The 21,788-nt window shown below is 36.6% G+C and overlaps 1 protein-coding gene across 1 annotated transcript in view; it reads left to right on the top strand.

Moving 5' to 3' along the window:
• The window catches only part of KCNK2 (potassium two pore domain channel subfamily K member 2), a 2,050,773-nt gene that overhangs the window by 719,121 nt on the left and 1,309,864 nt on the right, over positions 1-21,788 (top strand). The window contains exon 3 of the mRNA XM_044061365.1: positions 11,561-11,675. Within this exon, the coding sequence (XP_043917300.1) occupies positions 11,561-11,675 (115 nt within the window). The remainder of the gene's footprint in view (positions 1-11,560; positions 11,676-21,788) is intronic.

The following is a 21,788-nucleotide window of genomic DNA, read 5'->3' as shown; positions in this document are numbered from 1 at the left end:
TATGTTGGGACCTATGAACTCTGCTGTGCAAACACAACATGGTTTAGCCAATAAAGTCCCTGATCTCTAATGATATATGTCATACACCTGTTTGTCCAGTAGATGTTTGGTTGCAGCGAGATGGAGCACCAGCCTCCCAACCAGAAGACTGCGCCAGTATTAACTGTTTACTCCCTTCCTGCAGGACCCAAAACATCAATTGACACTTGATTATGTGGACTGCAGTCAGATCTCTATTCCTGTATGCCATGAAGTCATACAAGACAAAGTAGTAACTAAGAAATGGTAATTCAAGGGATGGTTAAATATTCCAGCAGCTGACAAAAAAATCATTATGTCAGGAATAAGTGTCTTCCGCCTACGAAAATTATTAATTGTCAAATATTGTGGATAAGTGACATACAGTGAACCTACATTTAACAAATATTAAGTAAAAATAAGAATTTACAATTATATTTCATCCTTCCAAATGCCAACACGTTAATCACTGACTTTTCTAAGTGGAAGCCATTATTACATATTTGATAAAATGATAATAGCCTGATATAGTAGAATGTGAATGAAGTGATCTGAGCTGAACTGGTATGCCATTATGAAGCCGAAGATACCAAGTAATAAATTCACCTCAAATGAAAAGACATTATTTTGCTTTCCAGATGCTAATAACAAACCTTTATTAAATGTGTAAGAAAGTGAAAAGACATATCAGAAGGAAATGATATAGCGCTAAATGCTAATATTTGCTGTAAGATGTAAAATGGAAAGCAAACTGAATAGAGCTGAAGGTGCTGGGATGTTATCCAAGATGAAAGTAGTACAATTTCTACACACAATATATATTAAAAAAAACTCAATAAAACAAAGACAAATCAGGGAATGTTTGCAGATATAGTGATTTCAAAGCAAACAATACTGTCAGTCCAGTATTAAATGTACAGTCTTCATTGAAAAAGATATTCACATCCCTTTTGACAGGGGCCAGTTTTCAGAAATTGCCATAATGTAGGCATATACACAACTGGAAAGCGAAGACATTTTTAAGAATATCCTGGCAAGTATTACATGGAAAAAATTGTGCGATATAGCAGAATAATTTTCAGTGTCATGATTGCATCTGTTTGGCAGAAAGCAATGAGTCAAAGCAATTCCTAATAGCCATTGCTTTCAAAGTTTCCAAAATATTATTCTGAAGATGGAGAAGAATGAAAAGATAGACTTAGACAATGCATGGAGAATCCTAGGCTGGCTAGTAGAATCTGGGCTTTGAGCAACCAGAAATAAGTGTGAATGTTTCTCAAGGAAACTTGTCTATGTGTTTCTGACAAAGGTGGCTAGTGTAAGATGTTTAAGAAGGTAGAAGCTGTGTTACAGGCATCTGGACCTCAAAATGCATCATGTGAGAGATGTGTATATATGACTGAAGAACCACTACCATTTATTCCCTTGGGATCTCTCAACAGTGCTGCGTAAGTTCGGGATGTTAGTCCAGATCATGTCTTAATAGGATTAAATGGAGGAATGCAACAGCTTGGCTCCATTCTCATAGCATTTTTAAGTCACAGATGAAAACAGTACATCAGTAGATCTGGACAGACAGAAGAAAACAATTAGATTGGTTTGTGAAGTAAAGGTTTTCAAACAATATTTGTAGAGACGACTTGCTGATTCCAGACTGCCAATCCCTGCTAACTGTTCTTAACCCAAAATAAGGTACGTTTGCTGATTATAAACTGTTATAATATGGGTTCCTGTTTCCAAGGGCTCAATGCAAGTAAAGAAGGCAGTACAGTACTGTTAGATAGGGCACTGGTAGTGGTTTGCTGAATGCCTCAGAGGAGGGCTTTAGTCATGAACTGACTACCCTGACAGATAGGTTAGTAGATAGGGGATATAGTCCTTTTGAAGTGGACAGAAACCTTGAAGGGATTGGTGAGTTGAGGTATGGTTCTGCCAAACCCTATTTCTCTCATTATGCTGAACCCATTGATACACACAGAGAAGCCTCTAGCTTCAGTGTCACAAAAGTTCCAATGTTTTTTACCACTGAAGTGAATCCAATTATGGATATCATAAGGAAGAACTGGTGGGTATTGACCAGGGATCCTATGGTAAAGGAAGTAGTAGGGGAAACCCATCCTTTATGTTTAAGGACAAACGCAACTTAAAAAGAATACTGTTATCCCAGAGATCGAGCTAGACAATCTGATAGTATGAAAGGTAACAACTCTTGTGGGGGTTGTAATTTCTGTGGTTATTTAGATACAACAGGGATTTTTGTTCACCCTGATACTGGTCAACAGTTTTATTTTGATGTAGAAGCCAATTGTAAGACCCTACATGTAGTTTACTTTGCCAAGTGTGTGACCTGTGGGTCGTTTTACATCAGTAAAATGGACAGACCACTCAAGGATAGAATTAGGGAGCATGTTTATAATATTAGAATTAAAACCACTACCAGTGCTCTATCTAAACATGTTATGGCCCAAGGTGATGACCACACTTTCAGATTTTTGGTGGTAGAGCTGGTTAAGCCTACAGTCAGAGAAGAGGATATGTGTAACTTGACAGAGAGTAAAGAAGTCAAGTGGATTTTGAGACTTAGAGCAGACCATGGAATGGGTCTAAATGAGATGACTTCCATTAATCCCATATTAAAATCTAGGAAGTTAACTATGAAGTACCCCTGAAATGACATTAATGTATTTCATAGCCTCTATGTGCATGTTTTAGTTGTTTTCACACAGACACACACACATATATATATATATATATATATATATATATATATATATATATATATATATATATATATATATATATATATATATATATTTTATTTTTTTTTTTTTACATACCTATAATTTATATCCAGTTTTTATGTTATGTGTGTTGTAATGTTGAAGGTTGCACTGTCACTTTAAATTAGTGGATTGCTACAGTTAATATGAACTGATTGGTTCATTAAGACTATTTAAATGGTTGCAAACCAGTATCTGCTTGATGGTCTGAAGACACTCCTATGTGAAAGTGCTTACCTGTTGTGAAATAAAAGGAGTTTATGTTTTTCATGGTGGATTTGTTACACGAATTCCATGGTTTGTAGATTGCTCTGCTCCGATTTTGGTGACTATTTGTTTTTTATACTTGACCAATACCACATTTGCTTTTCACAGTGTGTTACTGTGGTTATTTAATAATTTAATTCTCTATTTTCTGCTCTAGTTCAGAAACATTGGGTGGTGTTCATAAACAATATGAGGTGTGGAGCAGGATTTGTGTCCTAATGAATGGTGCACAAAAGACCTTTGGTATTTATAAAAGCCATTGCACAGTGAGTTAAGACTTGGGGCATGATCCTGTTCTATTGCTCAATGACAGTGCACAAGCACCAGTTTCCCATGGTAATGAGACCATCACTGCATTATATGCAGTTCATAAATGGTACACCGTTGTTTACATGCTAGTCTGATACAATAAGATACAGGAGTCCACTTTCATGAGAATATATGGTGAACAAATTGCAGGTGCAGCAATTCACCTACCCTGCTAGTATGTTACTCAGTAGACAATACTGAGCAACAACAAAGCTCAAAAACAAAATCTCATCCCCACCACTCATGTCAGAAAAATCCTTACCAGTAACCAAGTCCTATATAGTACATGTGAACCTGCTCCTACACACAACCTTGTCCTGCCGTACACTGGGATCTCCTTCCAGAGCCCTTCATTACCATAGTGTGGCAATGAATCCCAGTCCACTGGCATGTCTGCTGACTGCAATGGTAGACCACACAGCTGCATTGTAAGGTGGTAGTTAAGGTGCAGTATGTCCTAGAAAATCAGTGCATGTACCTACGCGGTAAGGCATAATGAGTTGTGATGAGCTGCTTTGCATTGCTTCACTCTATTGCGGTGTCATGCTACACAGTGTTGCCTTCCTGATTCCATCCAAAGTATTTCTTAGCAAACATTAGTGTACTAGTCCTTCCAGCATGTCATTCATAGCATTGGATATGTACTGTACAACAACAAGAAGGAGTGCAGTGGTCCACAGATGTGTCTCACAGTGTTCACGGACCATATATTACACATGAATGAGATAAGAGCTCAAGCAGATAAAGTCCGGACCAAGCTCCAAAAAGGTCAATAAACAAAGAAATTAGTATTCCAGACACCACAAATGAATCCTTAATTGCAAACACAAGCTTCACATAAAAAAACTTTCAGTACAAAAGCTTCCTGAAGTGTCACTTCCTGTTGCATACATCACATCCTTCAATATATGTCCTAAACATAATTATTAATCTTATAAATGACTTTAAATTCCTTTTAAATATAATGACAGCATCAATTAAGCTAATAATGTAAGTAAACCTAGTACTTTCCTGCCTGTAACTAACAGGTATTTGAATTGCATTGTGAGAACGAATTGTATGATGTATTTTTAAGTGGTAAGTTGCCCTATTCATTCTATAATCTAACTAAAAGAGAAGCAATGGCACTTAAAATGCTAAAACATAATCCCAATATAATAATAAAACCAGCTGATAAGGAATGTACAGTTGTGATAATGTATTACACACAGCATATGTCATCTATTGAAATTCCTTTAATGGATAGTGCAACAAGAATTAGATAATGAGCCCCATATAGAACATATAAAAGCTATACTGAGTCAAGTATTTATTCCATGCATTTAAATGGCAGTTTGAAACTAGATCTGTTGAATTATTTTTATGTTGCTATGCCAGTCATACTGATGTTCTGTTACTTGCTGAAGGTACACAAAACACTATCCAATCCCTCAGTTGAGACCTATAGTTTCAGGAAGAGGATATATGACAGAACTGACATCTATATGTTTAGAAAGGAAATTAAAGGGCACATTGATTTATTCTAAAAGTTTTATAATAGATTCTAATGATTTTTTACAACAGCTTTTTATTTGGTCTAAGGATAATATCATGGACACCAGTATGTTATTTGTGACATTAGATATACAGTCTTTATTCACGGTGATTCCTAACGCCAGGGGAGTAGAGTCATTAGACAGTATTTAACTATGCTTAGTGACTTTTCTGCACAGAGGATTAGTATTATTTGTGAGCTATTACTCCTAATTTTAGAAACTAACATATTCACCTTTAACCACAAGTTTTATTTACAATTGAATTGAGTGGCGATGGGAAATCCAATCACCAATACTTATGCTAACATATTTTACGGCTATGGGTGCAAGAATGTATGTTTAACAATGCTATCAACCCCTTCTATAACAATGCTGTATTCTATAAGAGATTTGTTGATGATGTTTTTGTTATATGGAAGGGGATGAGACATGTTTAGATTCCTTTGTAATCTATCTAGCTCATAGAGTTGGTCATTTGAAGTTCAAAATGGAGTATTCAAAGAAATCTATTCACTTCTTCTATGTCATTATAAATAGGAATGACTGTGGCTTTTTTAATAATAAAGTTTGGAGGAAGGATGTTTTAAGAATTCATATTTCTCATGGGACTAACATGCATCCATCATTTGTTTTTAAACTATTTCTAAAGGACAAATGACTTGATTGGCTAGGCTAAATACACAACAATTAACTTCTGAAATGCAAATGGAAGGAAAGACACAATTTTTTTATTAGAGGCTACAGTGGAAGAGAGGTGAAAGATAGTAAGGTATTTGCTACTGAAAACAGAACAGCTATCGGATGTTCATATGGTGAACCATGCAGCATAATATACAAATCTATTAGAAAAGATTGGGTTTGTGAAGGGCTGATCTAGTCTCCTGAACCTGATTGACTTCTTCAAATCAGTCTCCAGAGCCGTGGACCAGCGGAAGGCAGTCCACACAGCCTATCTGGACCTCACCAAGGCCTTTGACACCATCCCCCACTCTGGAATCACAGATAAACTTACTAAGCTGGGCATTAATCCCTACGTCACTTGATGGGTTGCTAACAGGCTTACTGACAGAACCCATACTGTAAAAGTAGCTGACTCTAAATCCAGCTTCAGACAAGTGACAACTGGAGTACCTCAGGGTTCAGTCCTGGGACCTCTCTTGTTTGGCATCTACTTCTCTGAAGTACAGGCCAACACTAAGGGACTCTGGCTAACAAATTTCACAGATGACTGCAAACTGGGAGCCATTATTGAATCCAAAAATGATGTGGATACTCTACAAAAGGACCTTACAGAAACAGATGCTTGGTGCCAGAGCCATGGGCTCAACCTCAATGCCAAGAAATGTATAGTTATCCCCTTTGGGAAAAAACATGTACCCATGAATTACCACATAGGTGGCAGTACACTAAACACCGAAAGTGTGATAAGAGACTTAGGGACACAGGTGGACAGTGGTCTCATCTTCAATAACCACAACGCCACAACAGTCAGGAAATCCTTCTATGTGGCTCACCTCATCACTAAGGGCTTTTCATTCAGAAAAAAAAGAGGTCATTGTACCACTGTACTCATCCCTCATTAGAACCATTATAGAATACAAAGCCCCATTTGGTATGTACCTCTCAAGACATCTGCAACAACTGGAAAGGCCACAGAAATACCCCACTAAAAAAATCACAGGCCTAAATCAGATGCCCTATGCTGACAGCCTTAAAAAACTCCAGCTATACTCTGTCGCATATCGTCTACACAGAGGCGATCTCTGCTTAACATACAAGGCCATGTCAAACCCAGAGCTGTTGGACATGCTACACTTAAAGAAATCCCAATCCGTCAGAGCCACATGTTCCAGGGATCTAAACCTTTTCATCACAATAAACAAAACATGCTGGAGGGATAGGTTCCTGACCCACAGACTCACCAGACTTTGGAATAGACTGCCCATACATGACAAGCAGAGCGCCTCTTTGGCCTTCTTCAAAAGGAACCTTGATGATTGGATGGGAGGAAGGAAATTCACCCCAGGGATCACATAATTCACCCTGTTAGACAGGGGTCCAGGGAAGAAAATAGTGTGGGAGAAATAGCCAGGGAATTGTTATGGCTAGGCTTGTATAGGCCCTAGGGCCGATAGCCTAGTATCAACCTATGAACCTATGAACCTAAGATCTACGAAGGACTATTACTGATAACAGACATACTAATGCCTTTAAACATATAATGTCAAAACATTGGCACATCCTAAAGCATCTTAAAAACTCAAGGACATTCTACCTGAGAAGCTTAAGTTTAGTTATAAAAGAACAAATCATCTTAAGCAAAAGCTGTGTTATAAAGAGCAATGATAGATCCATCAAATAAAATAATATGATACATATCCTTTGGGAGTTGCAAGTACTGCAATCTGATTAGTGGGGATGTTAATTTTGTCCATCCAAATACTGGTAGAGTATATAAGTTTAACTGTTATGCAAACTACAACACATGTAATGTGATACATTTAGTAACTTGTAATCTGTGCCAGAGTTATTATTTTGGTAAAACCAATTCTAGGTTAAAAGAAAGGATTTGTAACCATTTGCCAGATATAAGAAGAAAGGCTGAGACAAATGCCCTTTACAAGCATATTCAGTAGGAAGGTTAAGGTCACAGTTTTAGGTTTAAGGCTATGGAAGTTGTTACTATTGATCATTATAGAGGAGGGGATATTGTTATCACAAATGAAAGAGCCGAATACAAATGGATACAAGTATTAAGAGCAGACAGCCATCCAGGCTTAAACATAACTGTCTCTTTAAAGTGTGTTCTTAAGGCAAAGCTTATTAGATGCAATTTTTTATAATGAATGTAGTCTATTGTTTCTTCAGTATCATTAATTTTGTATATAAATGCCTATGTGTAATTACATGTGATTATTTAGTTGTATATTTATTAGTCTGATGTAAGTAACAGGAAGTGACATCATTTAAAAACGTTTATCAAAAGTCTTTTTTGTTCTGTTTTTTTATTTATAGGTGCGGGAATATATATGCACAATTAACTTTAAATCACTTTTAAATGTATTTGATTATCAATTATATTTAGTATGTTTATTTAAGGATGTGAGGCATGTAACAGGAAGTGACACTTGGTGAAGTTCTTGTAGTGAACACTTTTGTGTGAAGCTTGTGTTTGTCATTAACGATTCATCCGTGGTATCCAGAATACTTTTTCTTTGTTCATATACTACGCATAGTGGGCAGCATTCTTCCCTACATCAGTGCTCTAGGTTCAAGCAGGCCCCAGTTCTAAGTACGGCAAAGAGGCAGCGTGATCAGACAGGTACACTCTGGAGAAGTTTAGTACATTCTATAAAATCAGGTTTATACGTATACTGTTTTGGTACTGGAGTAACAATAAATGTAGCCTGGTTTCATTGCGAAAGCTGTCTTGTTCTTGACGTTCCAGGGGGCTGGCATTGTATTCAGCAGTTTCCACTGTGAGTTCAAGATGTTTACATTATATGTCTCATAGCTTTATTCCTTTCTTTTTATTTGGAAAGCAAAAGATAAGTGAGCTGACCTCAGCCTTAACTAACTGTGTCAACGGTGTAAAATATTGAAATCTACATCTCTTGAGAAAGTCATGATCAAGTTTTATATGATGAGACAACATTCAATGTTGCTTCAGAATTCCAAATCCTTAATTTGTTTATAAAAATGTATCTGGATTAAAACCTTACTTTATTGCTTTTTTCTCTTAGCTCTTCAATTTAACAGGTGTGAGCTGCAATGGCAAACCTGTAGCCTATATGTGTCATATTAATTTAGATTTATATGTGCAGTTTACCTCTTTTTGACAGTTGGTAATGTGTTTGCCACCATTTTAAAATATTTGTCTGCATATGAACTATATAACAAAAGTGACTGAGTCATATAGATATATGTATGGGTTTGCCATCATTTCTAAAGCTTGAAGTGGAACATGTTGACAAACCACACCCACAATAAGGTCAAAGGACTATATTTCTGCTTCATCAATATCATCATCATCAACATCATCATATTTCAGTTTATTACCAAAAACAGAAACTCAGTGTTGTAGGTTAGTTGTTTTTGATTGTGTCTAACCACATAAAAGAGTTAAAATGCAGAATAATTATTTTCTGTACCAGTTAGAAAGCTGGACAGTTTGAAAATGCTTCTATTCTTAAAATTGCAAGATAATTCCTATTTTGTCTGTTTTGTCATAGAACCAAACTACTTAAATAAGGACTGTCCTGTGGAGGGAAAAAAAAGAAGCAAACAAGTTGTCAGCGTAGAGGCATATGAAAATGGAGGAGCACTCATGGCTTGATGTACCATCTTACTGCTACAGTTGATGCTCATGCTTCTCTTCACTGCAAGAGCTCCTTTACACTTGTAGAAAGCACCCATGATCCCTTTGTCTGACCTACACGCCACCATTTTCTTTGACAAGACTTTACATCATCCCATGACCCTTTGGGTAACACTGCATTTCCTTAAGTTAGTCTTGAATCATCTCAACTCTGTTGGCATAGAGGGAAAAAGCCCTGGCTATGACCCAGACAACCTGAGATGATTAGCAACTAAGGCTTTTGGTGAAGCTGGAGGGGAGAAAGAAGAATAAAGAGATGGTACCTGCTGACCTCTTCTAGGAGAGAAGGTGCTGGGTTGGCCTTGCAGCACTCAGGAAAGGCAGAGGCAGTGGAAGTAAGACTTCTACCAAGCCAGTAACCTAGCCCTGTAATAGAAGGGTGACATTTGAGGGTCATGTCACCACAGAGGTGGGAGCATTTCCCCTCACATCTCCATTCAGTGTGCTGCTCTGGTGATATACGTCAATATGTCAGTAGGGTGTAGCACGTAAAGAGCAAAATCTCATTGTGGAGGTACAGTATGACACTCCCCACCTGGGCCACCCTTTCATTGGTGAGTAGTACTTCACAATCCTTAGAACCTGTGCAGAGGCTATGTATCATCCTTTATCGTCTCAGAAGGGGGGACCCTCCTGGGAAAGTAACACTGGAGAGATGTTAGTACAAGGGGACTTCTGAGGAACAGTGTATCAGGAACTGGCACTGGGCAGTTAGAAGTCAGTGTCAGGAAAAAAAGTCAGTTTTTAATCATCTCCGTGTCAGCAGTCTACTGTATCTATATGTTATTCATGTAGTATCTCTGCTTGACTCCACCCTACCCAGCTGCCCATGACATGTTTGTTCATCTGTATTACATTGTGTCTTCCTCCTCTTCATTTTAGTGAGCAGATGCCTTATGTTTGTAATGTTTCCTCATTAAACAGTAATGTCCTTTCACCATTTGGAAATTCTTTACTGCAGAGAGTCTTTCAATGTAGTTGCTTTCTTTTGGTATTAGAACCAGAAGCAGATATTGTACTCCATCTGTAGCATCTTCATATTATTATTATTATTATTAATCTATACATTGAAAGGATGACCCCACCTAGCATTGTATATTCTCCCATAACTACTCACCTAAAGATCCTTTTCTTTGACCATTTTTTGTTTCACATTGACCTGCTCTATTCAAACTGCATGATGATGACTCCAAGATTTCATCCTCATTCCTCTTCTCTAAAGCCATCTCTTTTAACTCCCATGATATTGACCTGGGATTTCCATAACAAAAATATATAGCAGTGCACTTTTTTATCAGTGAACTATAGCTCCTGTCTCCTTGTTTATGTTCTTAGTTGGGACATGCCATTTGTCCCATGGCTACTGCACCAAGCTGAGTTGCTTCACCATCCTCAGCAGAATACCTGATACTCGTATCAAACCAGGCTTAACCACAATTGCTTTTTATTTCCTGCAGAATATTCTAAGAGTCACTGTCAGTTTCCAATCTGTTGGGAGGGGGTTACATATTCATTTCATAATGTCGGGCACAGCATCATTCCCCTGTAATGCACAATATTTATTACTTTGTGCACTTCACTACTTACCACATCCAGACCTTGACCTTACCCTGTGTCTATCTTCAGTCTGAAAGACATTGACCAGGATCATGCCAGATAACAAAACTTATTTTGTCTGAGGCCAAGACAGTGAGAGTTTGTGAGACAACATGAAGAGACATCAACACTTTATGTGCACACCAGAAAGTTTGCATATGTTCATCTATTTTCCACGATATGTAGTGCCCTTTCATTACTTAAATATGCTTGGTTCTAATGAAGATGCATTACACCTGATGAAAACATATGTTCTCAGCACTGAAACATTTTCATAAATGAAAAATCAGAAAGAAAGTACATCAGAAGATGGTACAGACACAGAATGGGCTTCTACAGTGGTTAGAATCAGAGCATCATAACATTTCAAGAGCAGACTGACCCATGACGTCAGAACTGAAGTTAAATTAGGTTTCAAACCAGGCTGGATTGCCTGCCTTTAAATATTATACATGGCAATGTTAGGAAAATGGAGCAGAAGTAGTAATTGTGCAAGCCTGCATACCAGACAGAGAATGCAAATGAATGAGATAATATTCATTAAAGAACGTCATCAGTTGGATTTGTTTTACTCAGAATGTGAAAATATGTATTCTTATTTCAGTATAAGAGGAAATACAGGATTTGGGTTATGTTCACATTTTTCTAAGCTGTTTCTTTGTGTTTACTCTTTACAGCAAGTGGTGTCTGCTGGTGTAAATCCAAGAATTGGTGCCAATCGCACTAATCAGACAAGTCACTGGGATCTGAGTAGCTCTTTCTTCTTCGCTGGGACTGTTATAACAACTATCGGTAAGACATATTTCTCTACATCAGTGAGGTTAAAGCCATGCTGTAGCAAAAAATATGAGACTGCAGGATAGTATAATGTAAGACATAGCAATTAAAAATTCAGAGATTCAGTCTTAAACCGGAAAGATTACAAACAAGATGTGATTTTATTCTGCTGCTAGTCTTCAGATTAGCACTGAGCTATTAAGCGAACTGCTATGCTAAGTGTTCTCCTGAGTATATATGAATGCTTCAAGAAATACACAATCAGCGTTATTAGTGCATTTTAGGAAGATTCGCATGTTCCTTACAGAGCACAATTTAAGATTTTAAACTGTTTGAAAACGTGCAATGAATAGTAATCATAATCCTACAAAACAATGAGAATTACATTTGGAAGGAAGTAAATGTACATCAGAAATCATAGTCTTTACCACCCTAATAAGCAGTGAACTAGTTCTGAATGTTGTAAAACATAAAATCGTAATATAGCTGAGCGTGATTTATTACCTGTGCAGTAGCTTTCTTGAATTACAAGCATTTTTTGACTGTAATGTATATGGATAATGGTGAAAAGCTGAGACTGTTCTCATCAGCTGATTGAAAACATACTTTGCTGTATTACATACCACATATGGATGCAATGAATTGGTATTAGATAAGGAACACATGCAGAACAATAGATCATTTTCAGCCAACAGTTCAGACATTTCCACAGACTTCTCAAACCTCTTGCTGTTGAGATCATTTGCTACTACCTAACTAAAATTATTACTCAATAGAAGAAATCATCAGGAAGTAAATAACATCATCTGTGAAGAAAACATTGCTGAGCTTTGTACAGAAAACAACAAAATGTGTCTTAATTTACATTTTAGACTATTATATCTACTTGATGTCCAAGATAGTTACCAAACCTGTAGCAGATCATTTTGCTGCATTATGAGAAATAGCAGGCAGTATGGGAAATCAGTGAAAATTATGCAAAGTAGTGTCATGGTACATCTTCACTCTGATGAGGTCACACTCGAAGGGCAATGGTTTTTTTTTTTATTTTGTTTAATCACATTTTTCTGGAAAGCACATTGATTGTATGGAATGAGATGGTAGTGTTGTGCAGGTTTTTTTCTCCACTGTCATGCAGCTAAGGACTTGGTGTATATATGTTAGGTGGGGGTGAGTGGACTGAGTCCTTTACATGGAGGGTGCAGTCATCTGCAAAACAATTATTTTTTTCTTGCACATATTTTGAGTTATACTTGTGAATTTTCAAAAGTTAGAAAAGTTAGTGAAGTATGACTCATTGTAAAATGAGTTGACAGAATATAGGGAAACGTATTGTGAGATTCACTGGGTTATTGAAATGGTACAAAAGTTGAGCTTATAAATGCATGCTTATTTTTAACTTGCATTATTAAGGCACTGAATGTTATTATCCTTGCAAAATACAAATGCTCTGAATTCCACTTGAATTAAAAAAATACATGTAAAGTAAAACTCTAGCTTGGAGTTCTATGTGTGCAGCAAATACTTTCATAACCCCGTCTACGTGTGTAACAAAGTCGCTAATGAAACACAACATGGCTATAGGTCCCAGCACAGCACCACTACTGCTCTATTATACTTTACCAGTATAATAACCCAACTTAGAAACAATGGTCTGCTTGTGTCAACCATGGTCTTGGACTTGTCAAAGGCACCTGATACTGTCTCGCACCAGCAGCTGCTCATTTGACTCTCCTCAGTTGGTCTTTCACAATACACCATGCTGTGGTTTCTTAGTTAACTATCTGGAAGACAACAAGCCATTAAATGGCAACAAATCTACTCATCTTTTCAGCCAGTAACTACACTTGCCCCTCAGGGCTCTATCCTGGGTCCTCTCCTATTTAATATATTTATTAAGGATTAAGGACCTCCACACTTCCATGTAGCATGCTAGTTCAGTATGTAGATGACTGAACATTAATATGTGTGGCCCCAACAATAAATAAGCTCCAAGACATTACCCAAAAAATCTTACAATTCTATAGAAACCTGGTTCAAAGAATCAAACCTCCTACTCAGCCCCAAGAAAACTAAGTTAATACTTTTTAACCTCAGAAAGTTGCCAAAATCAAAAGCAATTTTTTTACCATAAAGTCAGCAAATAATACTGTCATTGAAACTGTAACTCACAGTAAACTTCTAGGTATTATAATAGATGACAATTGCAAATATGACCAGCATATAGTGCACACCATTAAATTTACACACCAGAAACTAGGCTTCCTTTATAGGATCAATGGATTTCTTACAGATACTGCAAGAAAAACTGTAGCTACCACCTTCTTATTGCCAACTCTCTTATACTCCTGCTATAATAAAATAGCTAAGTTTGCCACCAATCTCCTTCATATGACTGACTATTGTCATAGCTTAAAGCAATTAAACTGTCTTGAACTACACAACTACCTAACATATTCATAACTAACTACAGCACACAAATTCATTCATCATCCAGAAAAATGTCCTGCACTACATAACTTATTACTGACCTACTGTCCAGCAAGGGACCTCTGCTCTAGTAACAAATTCTTTTTACTTAGAAGTAAGTCAAATAATGTTGCAGGAGATTTGCTCTACTCCCAATACATTGCTAAACTCTGGAGTAGTATCCCGAGACAAATAAAACTCTCTGACAAACTCAGTAGTTTTAAGCAACTGCTTAAACAATATGTTAACCAATCCTGGTCCTACACATGCTCATCTCAAGGTCGAGACTTTGTGCTCACCGTACAATACTGTCCAAATACTCTCCTTAAACAAAATGCACTCAACCTCTCACTGAAATGACAAAGCAATTTTATACATAACGGCTGCCTGTACAATGCATTATGTTGTACATGTGCTTTGTCTTTAGTAACTTCCATCTCAGTAAAATCTTAGAATGTATAAATGTAACTACTATTCATGCATAAATGTAAATAGAAATGTAGCTACTCTGTGTTTAACTGGAACTTAGTATAATGCAATGTAAGCAAATGGAGCTTTTCTCCCGGGACCTTAGCTAAAAATGGGTATTACCCAGTTGGACTTTCCCGGTAAACAAAGACAAATAAATATAAATAAATAAATAATACCCTTGTGCAGGGTGGCATCATTTGAATAGACTGCAGTTTCTCAATGACTGTATAGTAAATCTTGATTTAATTAAAGTTAGAAAGAAGTAATATTTTAAATTATTACTGTATTAATGTTTTGCATTTTACTAAATGTGCATTGAGTGTATATTTTATTCCAAATTCTATAGATATAAGGTTGTGTTATGCAAAAGCAAAGTGTTGGTAATTGTAAATGTACACAGAAGGTAGGAGAAGTAAAATGTTAATAGAAATGATCAATGTGAGATTAATACAATGTCAGCATGCAGACGGAGGTGAGTTATCCGCTGATGGTGAATGCTGTTGTCACACATGAATGCATATGAAAATTATTACACTAATATAATAACTTTTGTGTACTAAATCAGGCCAAGAACTGAAAGATTTTTTCAACCAAGGATTTTATATCTCACAGAAAAACAGTTGAGAAATAATTCAGAAAATATGTCAAAGAAAATGACCCAGAAAGAATTCCACCAGTCCTCAGTTCTCTAGTGTTAATCCCTTTATATTTTGGGTTCTGCTTACATGATGGCTCAGCACCACTTATAGTTATCTGTCTTGGATCTTTCAAATTATTTTTGATTTGTTTGATTGAGATTTTTCATCTTTATTGTTGGACTGTATGCTCTCTAGCTGGTCAACCTCACTGATAGCTTGTAACATATCAGGAATAACTTAGATCAATCAAGATCACAAAACATTTAAAAAAAATCCTTAACCCAAAGGACAAAGGGCTTTTTAACCTGGGCTTGAGGTATTAGGGACCATCCTTGGAAGACTTTGGCTATGATGTAAATAATAAATACCTGCTGTAGTCTTACCCTGCTATAAGGAAATATTCTGGTTTGAATCTCTTGGCCAAGATGCTACAAGCCATATCCCTCTAAAGATAGTTCCCACTCCCATAATACCTGCTACATCAGTGTACACCTCTAGGTCACTGCTGCCTACCTAGTTGTTGTGCCAAAAACAGGTACCATTGACCTTTTTCAAGAATTGTTTCTAAATTTCATGTCCTTCTTGACTCACCTAAGGAGACAAATCCTATGATGTTTTGCTTTATCCTTGCAGTACAATTACAAGTAATCCGATGAAAATCCTGCCTGGATCTGCTACTATACATAAAATATGTACTGCTTAACTGCTCCAAAAGCAACATGACCTCCCTTATATAAAATTAACCTTCTCTTTCAAAGCTTATGCTTTGCCCCCTGGTAAATGGAATGCCTGAGCAAGTACATCCTGGTTACCAAACCATGCCAACAGTGGGTTAACCAAGCATTACACATATTAGCCTGAAAAGTTCCATGATTATGTATATGGAAAGAGTGCCACAAAGGATCTTCATCTTCAACCATGTCATAGTACCTTTAAGAAATCTTTGCAGAAAGTGCCGGAATGTCTGCAAAGAGCATTATTGTCACTGCAGAAGTATAACCTACATGTACAGCTTAAGAAAGGAAAGCATGTGTACATTGCAAATACCTTCCCTTTATCTACTGAGACATTGCAAGAACTGAAGGCGTACAGTCATGATAAAGTACAGCTACAATTACTGGAAGATGTCATCATGGCCAGCTGGCAGACTGGAGTCAAGTAGTTACAGCTAGTACTGAAGTCATACATTCTACTAGTGAAGTCATACATTACAAGTAAAGATGAGTTATCATGTGCGTAAGGACTGCTGTTTATGGGTGGTACAGTAACTATCCTTAGCCTTCTACAAGACTAAATACTGCTGAAATTACACAACAAAATGAAACAGGGCATGTAGTGTCATGTATGAACCAAACCTGTCCCTGCAAATTGAACGATCTATTCACAACTGTGAAATATACTGCATATTTAGGAACTAGAATCAAAAGATAAATTATTTCCCCACAGAATTCTTTCATTGCTAGGGCTAAAACTGGGAATTAATTTCATAGGAAAAGTATTTTTTTCTTTGCTTGCATTTTTTTCAAAGTCTACTGAAGTAGTGGAGAAATTCTATGATATAATCATTAACAGTGACACCCAAGACTAAAGTCACATGATGTGACATACCAAATCAAGTGCTGTTTAACAGTGGTCCACAACTTTTTGCTTTGAATCCATGATACCTTCAATCATATGGACAAATACAGAAAATGATCCAGAAAGTCAAAAATATTCTCAGAAAGTGTCAATATTTAAATAAAACATGTTGTCACTTGTCTCTGAGCACAATTCGTTATGGGCAGAACATTAAGATTAAAATATCCCACTTCCTTTTCACTACTTGCAGAAAACCATCCCTACACCTGTTGCTGTGTAGACTACTAAACAGTAGCTGTTTTGTGATAAAGATGTAAGTGATTTATCTACTTTGAAGCAAGACAATAGGATAAGGAATGTCCAAGATGCCCGTATAAGGCAAAGTTCCACTTCAATCTACAGTGAACACTAATGCCAGTCAGCTGAACTAATCCATTACTCAAGGTATTAATATGCAGAGCTACAGCAGAAAACAGCTCCAGCACAATATGTTACCAGATATGTCACCACATTAAGAAATGGTTAAATAGTTCAGGGCTCAGAAATAGGTTTAGAATAGTGCTATCAAGAAACTTCATATCTTTATGCAGTCTTAAATCCAGTTCAGATCAAAAAGTTCCAAGACAGAGCTACCTCAGACTTTGGATCACCACTAATCTGGGCTGTGGTGATAAAATTAAGGACAGTCCAAAGCCAACCAGTGACTGTATATACTCAAGGTTTGTACACCTTATAAAAAGTCTATTAGCTGTAGTTGCGGCACATAACTCATAACTGGGTTTGTTGTGTTGAAATTATCATTCTGCAACCAAACATGACCCATGTAAATACAGTGGTATTACTGTTTTTTTTAATATATATAGAACTGTATAGTGTAGTTCTGAGAAAGAGACTGTTTCAATAAAAGGGGGATGCTATGCATTAAATATGTGAATAAGTCCGACAACATTACGATAACACGTAATTGAAGTATTGCCTATTTGGTATGTACTTGGTCTTCAGTCAGCCTTCACTAAAATGTTTAAATGAAATACATGTGTGTGTGTGTGTGTGTATGTGTGTGTGTGTGTGTGTGTGTGTGTGTGTGTGTGTGTGTGTGTGTGTGTGTGTGTGTGTGTGTGTGTGTGTGTGTGTGTGTGTGTGTGTGTGTGTGTGTGTGTGTGTGTGTGTGTGTGTGTGTGTGTGTGTGTGTGTGTGTGTGTGTGTGTGTGTGTGTGTGTGTGTGTGTGTGTGTGTGTGTGTGTGTGTGTATGTATGTGTGTGTGTGTGTGTGTGTGTGTGTGTGTGTGTGTGTGTGTGTGTGTGTGTGCTATCTTGAACATGAGTAGCTAATGCCTTAATTTTCATGTTTGGGTCTTTTATACCAGCACAAACTGAAATTACACTTCTAATATGACTAATAGTGAAAACATAACAATTTGGTGGGTCTATATTATAGCCTCAAAAACTGAATTTGTTGAACTGCATCTACATCAGAAATGCAGTTTAGCGAACTGATAATAGTGAAATCGTGGTATAGTGAGGATCGGAAAATTTGTCCTTTCCTCACTGTAGTGCAATCTCGGAGTTGCTATATATAATTAGCGGGGCTGTGGGGGGCTAAATTCGCTGAACTGCATTTCCAATGTAGATCCAGTTTGGTGAATTCAGTTTTCGATAACATAATATAGAGCCCAATTTGGCAGTACCCTTAATGACAGCATTGTGTCCTCATGAATGTCAAACTGTAGTGGTTGAGTCATACAATTAAGAAACTGTAGAATAAAAGCTAGTGGTTACACTCTAGATATAAAGCATTCCCCCACAAAAAACAACCTTACATTATACAGCAAACCATTTTCAAAGCAGTCCTCCAAGCTAAACCATTCTGCAAACTATATTTTGCTACTGACTTTCTGGTCATCTCTAGAATTTTTTTGCAATGAATGAATCACTTTTATGGATTACCTATTTAAAAGGATATGGGAAATGGTACGTAACTGATAAGTATATCAAGAAAATTCATGGAGAGCAACACTTACATGTGCTCTAGTAGTATGCAGCCTTAAACCATCAAAAGGAACATTTTTAAGGGTCAGTCAGTTCTTCCAGTAGGTTAACTGCAAGTCATGAGGTTTTTGCTGAAGAAAGAGCTATCCTAAAGAAAAATTTGACAGCTAGAGACCATCTACTTCATTTGGTGGAAAAGTCAGAAAACAAAGTTGCTTTACACTGTAAGGATATTTATGTCGTGTTGGTAGTAATTAAGACATGGTTAACAGGGACTGAGAAGAAATGAATACATCTTTATCTATGACAGTCACACATAACTTGGACTCATTTGAGAGTTCATGGCAGCCAAGATGATATAAAGGAAGTTATAAGAGCAGTTGCACTCATTTCAAATCAAAGAAATGACTAATATTAAAATGTCATTGCAAGTAGTAAGAACATTAAGTTAACAATTAACACTCTGAATAGCGCTTACATTGTGATAACTCTGCACAATGCAGATACATTTCCAGACATCACCGATATATTAGCCTAGTAAATCAGAGTCCCCCAGCCCCAGGTTACTTCATATGCCAGTCAGTCAGCTGTAAGCATGGAACTAGGTGAACAGATTATCAGATATTGTATATAGGGATGAGCACAGTATGTATGAGCATATATATGTATTTAAGGCATGAAAAATAATAGAAACAATGCCTCGTTTAAACGTTTTACCAACTCTATGTGTATGTGTGCGTGTTTATGTATATGTGTGTTTATATATATATATATATATATATATATATATATATATATATATTTATATTTAGACAGTGTTCTTTACATCACAGTAGATGACATTGAAATGTTGAAAAAGCAGACGTCAGATTCAATGTAATGTCAAAATAGCACAAGAGTTAAAGCAAAATAATTTTGGAAGTATTTTAAAAATGGGCAATGCGCATGTTAAATGATAAATTGTTTTAAATCGACTTTGTATTAGTATGATTAAATCAAGTTATTTTTTATTTTTATCTTGTGTTTTATAAATGCATTTTCTATGAAAAATTGATTGCTGTTTTATATGTCACACAATGACATTTGTGGTTATAGAATATATCTGTAAGTTATTTCTGCCAATCTGATGAAATCCATTTTAGAAAGATTCAAACATCTACCTGCATTTCTTCCTCATTTTGTTTTGTGAGTTTTATATATATATATATTTAAATTAAAAGTGATTTGTTCTGTCTAAATTATGGAATTTATTGAATTTAATTAACTTATTTTGAAAACACATGACAAAGTAAGTGTCCTATTTTACTATTCCTTTAAGAAGGTTGATTTAAATCCTCTGTTAGATTTAGAGGACTGGAGTTGTATGAGGGCTAACAAGCTTAGGAAAGGGTCTTAATCTACCAAATAAAAAAAATGTAGTCAGTGTTGCTAGAAAACTAGGGAAGTTGCTTCCCTCATCTATAATTACACTGATTTGAGGGTTGCTTAAAGTCTTACTATATAGTAATGTTCTGATCCATTATTTTCTGACAAACTCTACTATGTTATAGTTATGCTGCTAAGGGCAGAGTCATTTTTACATACTTGTTGTTTGATTTTATATGAGTGTTTTTTTCTAACTGTAACTTGTTTAGATGTTTTAAACTCTATAAATAAGTAAATAAATAACAAAATTATTTGAATAAGTAATAGGTCTGTTTATTGCATACCATTTTTTGCTTTCAGTTTCCAAATTGAACTTGGTCCCAAAGAATGCAAAACTAGTTCTGATCAATTCAACCTGCCAAAGATCCTGTAGCTGCCCTCTTAACAGTAATTTGCCAGAGAATTGCAAAAAGGTTGTGTACAGCATTTTGAATGATGGTGTGTAATCATCTCAACAGCTCAATAATGCAACTGCTTCCAGGATAACAGAGTCTGACTTATTTTCACTTTACTCAAATGCATAATTTTCCTCTGTTAAAGAAGATAGATATGCTGAGGAGGGGTGGTGAATAGATTCACACAGAAAAAAAAAAACAAAACAAAATGGCTATCAGTATGCAAGTTAGAAAAACTGACCTCTGTGTGTGTTTGTGATGAGGGGTGTGTGATCTGTCACAAATTAACAAATAGGAACATAGAGTACTCCAGTGGGGTAGAGGGCATCTCTAACATTATGAGACATTACTTTGAAGCTGACCTAGACACAGCCATATAGTCAGTGTTAAGTTCCTGAGTTTGTCTTAGTCAATAAGCAGATGTTGGCAGAAGTACTCAGCAAAACCTGCTGAGTAACCAAAAGAGGTTGTCTACATCTTAAAAGTCCTTGGGTGGTCAGGTTGTGACACCTGTCAATGAATGGTCTGGCAGGATGTGGGACCGCATAGTAGGGTTGACAGGATGGTGGTCTTTTCATTTGGGCTGACAGGACTTGAAACCTGAGTAAGTGGCAAGCTACCAGATATATGCTGGTACACAGGAATTAGGGTGGATATGACCAAGAGGAAAAGCCTAATCACAGTGAAGACAAAGCCTAAAGAAAGGAAGTTGTGTTGGCATCACAGGGATATCCTGCAGGATATATCATCTGGTCTAAGTTTTGTTTCCTTTGGTAGCATTTGTATGCAGCTAACATCCCAGTAAACCATTTGTGAAGAAGACAACTAGATTAGTCAGTGGAAAGAAAAAGTGGAGAGTTAAGGGATGACTTAATTGATTGCACAAAATTAGAGCAAAGGCAGGTGAAGAAAGCCTAGAAAGGCAAGGGAGATCAAGAAATCAATGTCTCAGGTTGGATGGGCAAGATACTTGATCTTATGTCATTAATGCTGGTCGGATATGAAATCTGGTCATTTCACCATTTTATTTTACTTTTTAAATATTTAGTGTGCTGGTGGGCTGACTCAAGACATTTGTTAACCAGGTTGGTCCAACTGAGTCAGAAGCCCATTTTCAGTGGAGACCCAAGGAGAAAAGCTCCAGAGAATTTACAAAATTAAAT

Source organism: Protopterus annectens, chromosome 1.part0, assembly GCF_019279795.1.
Source record: "Protopterus annectens isolate FY-2018-M chromosome 1.part0, PAN1.0, whole genome shotgun sequence".
NCBI lineage: Eukaryota > Metazoa > Chordata > Ceratodontiformes > Protopteridae > Protopterus > Protopterus annectens.
The sequence above is the reverse complement of the archived record's forward strand: the minus strand, read 5'-3'. Positions and strand labels throughout refer to the sequence as shown.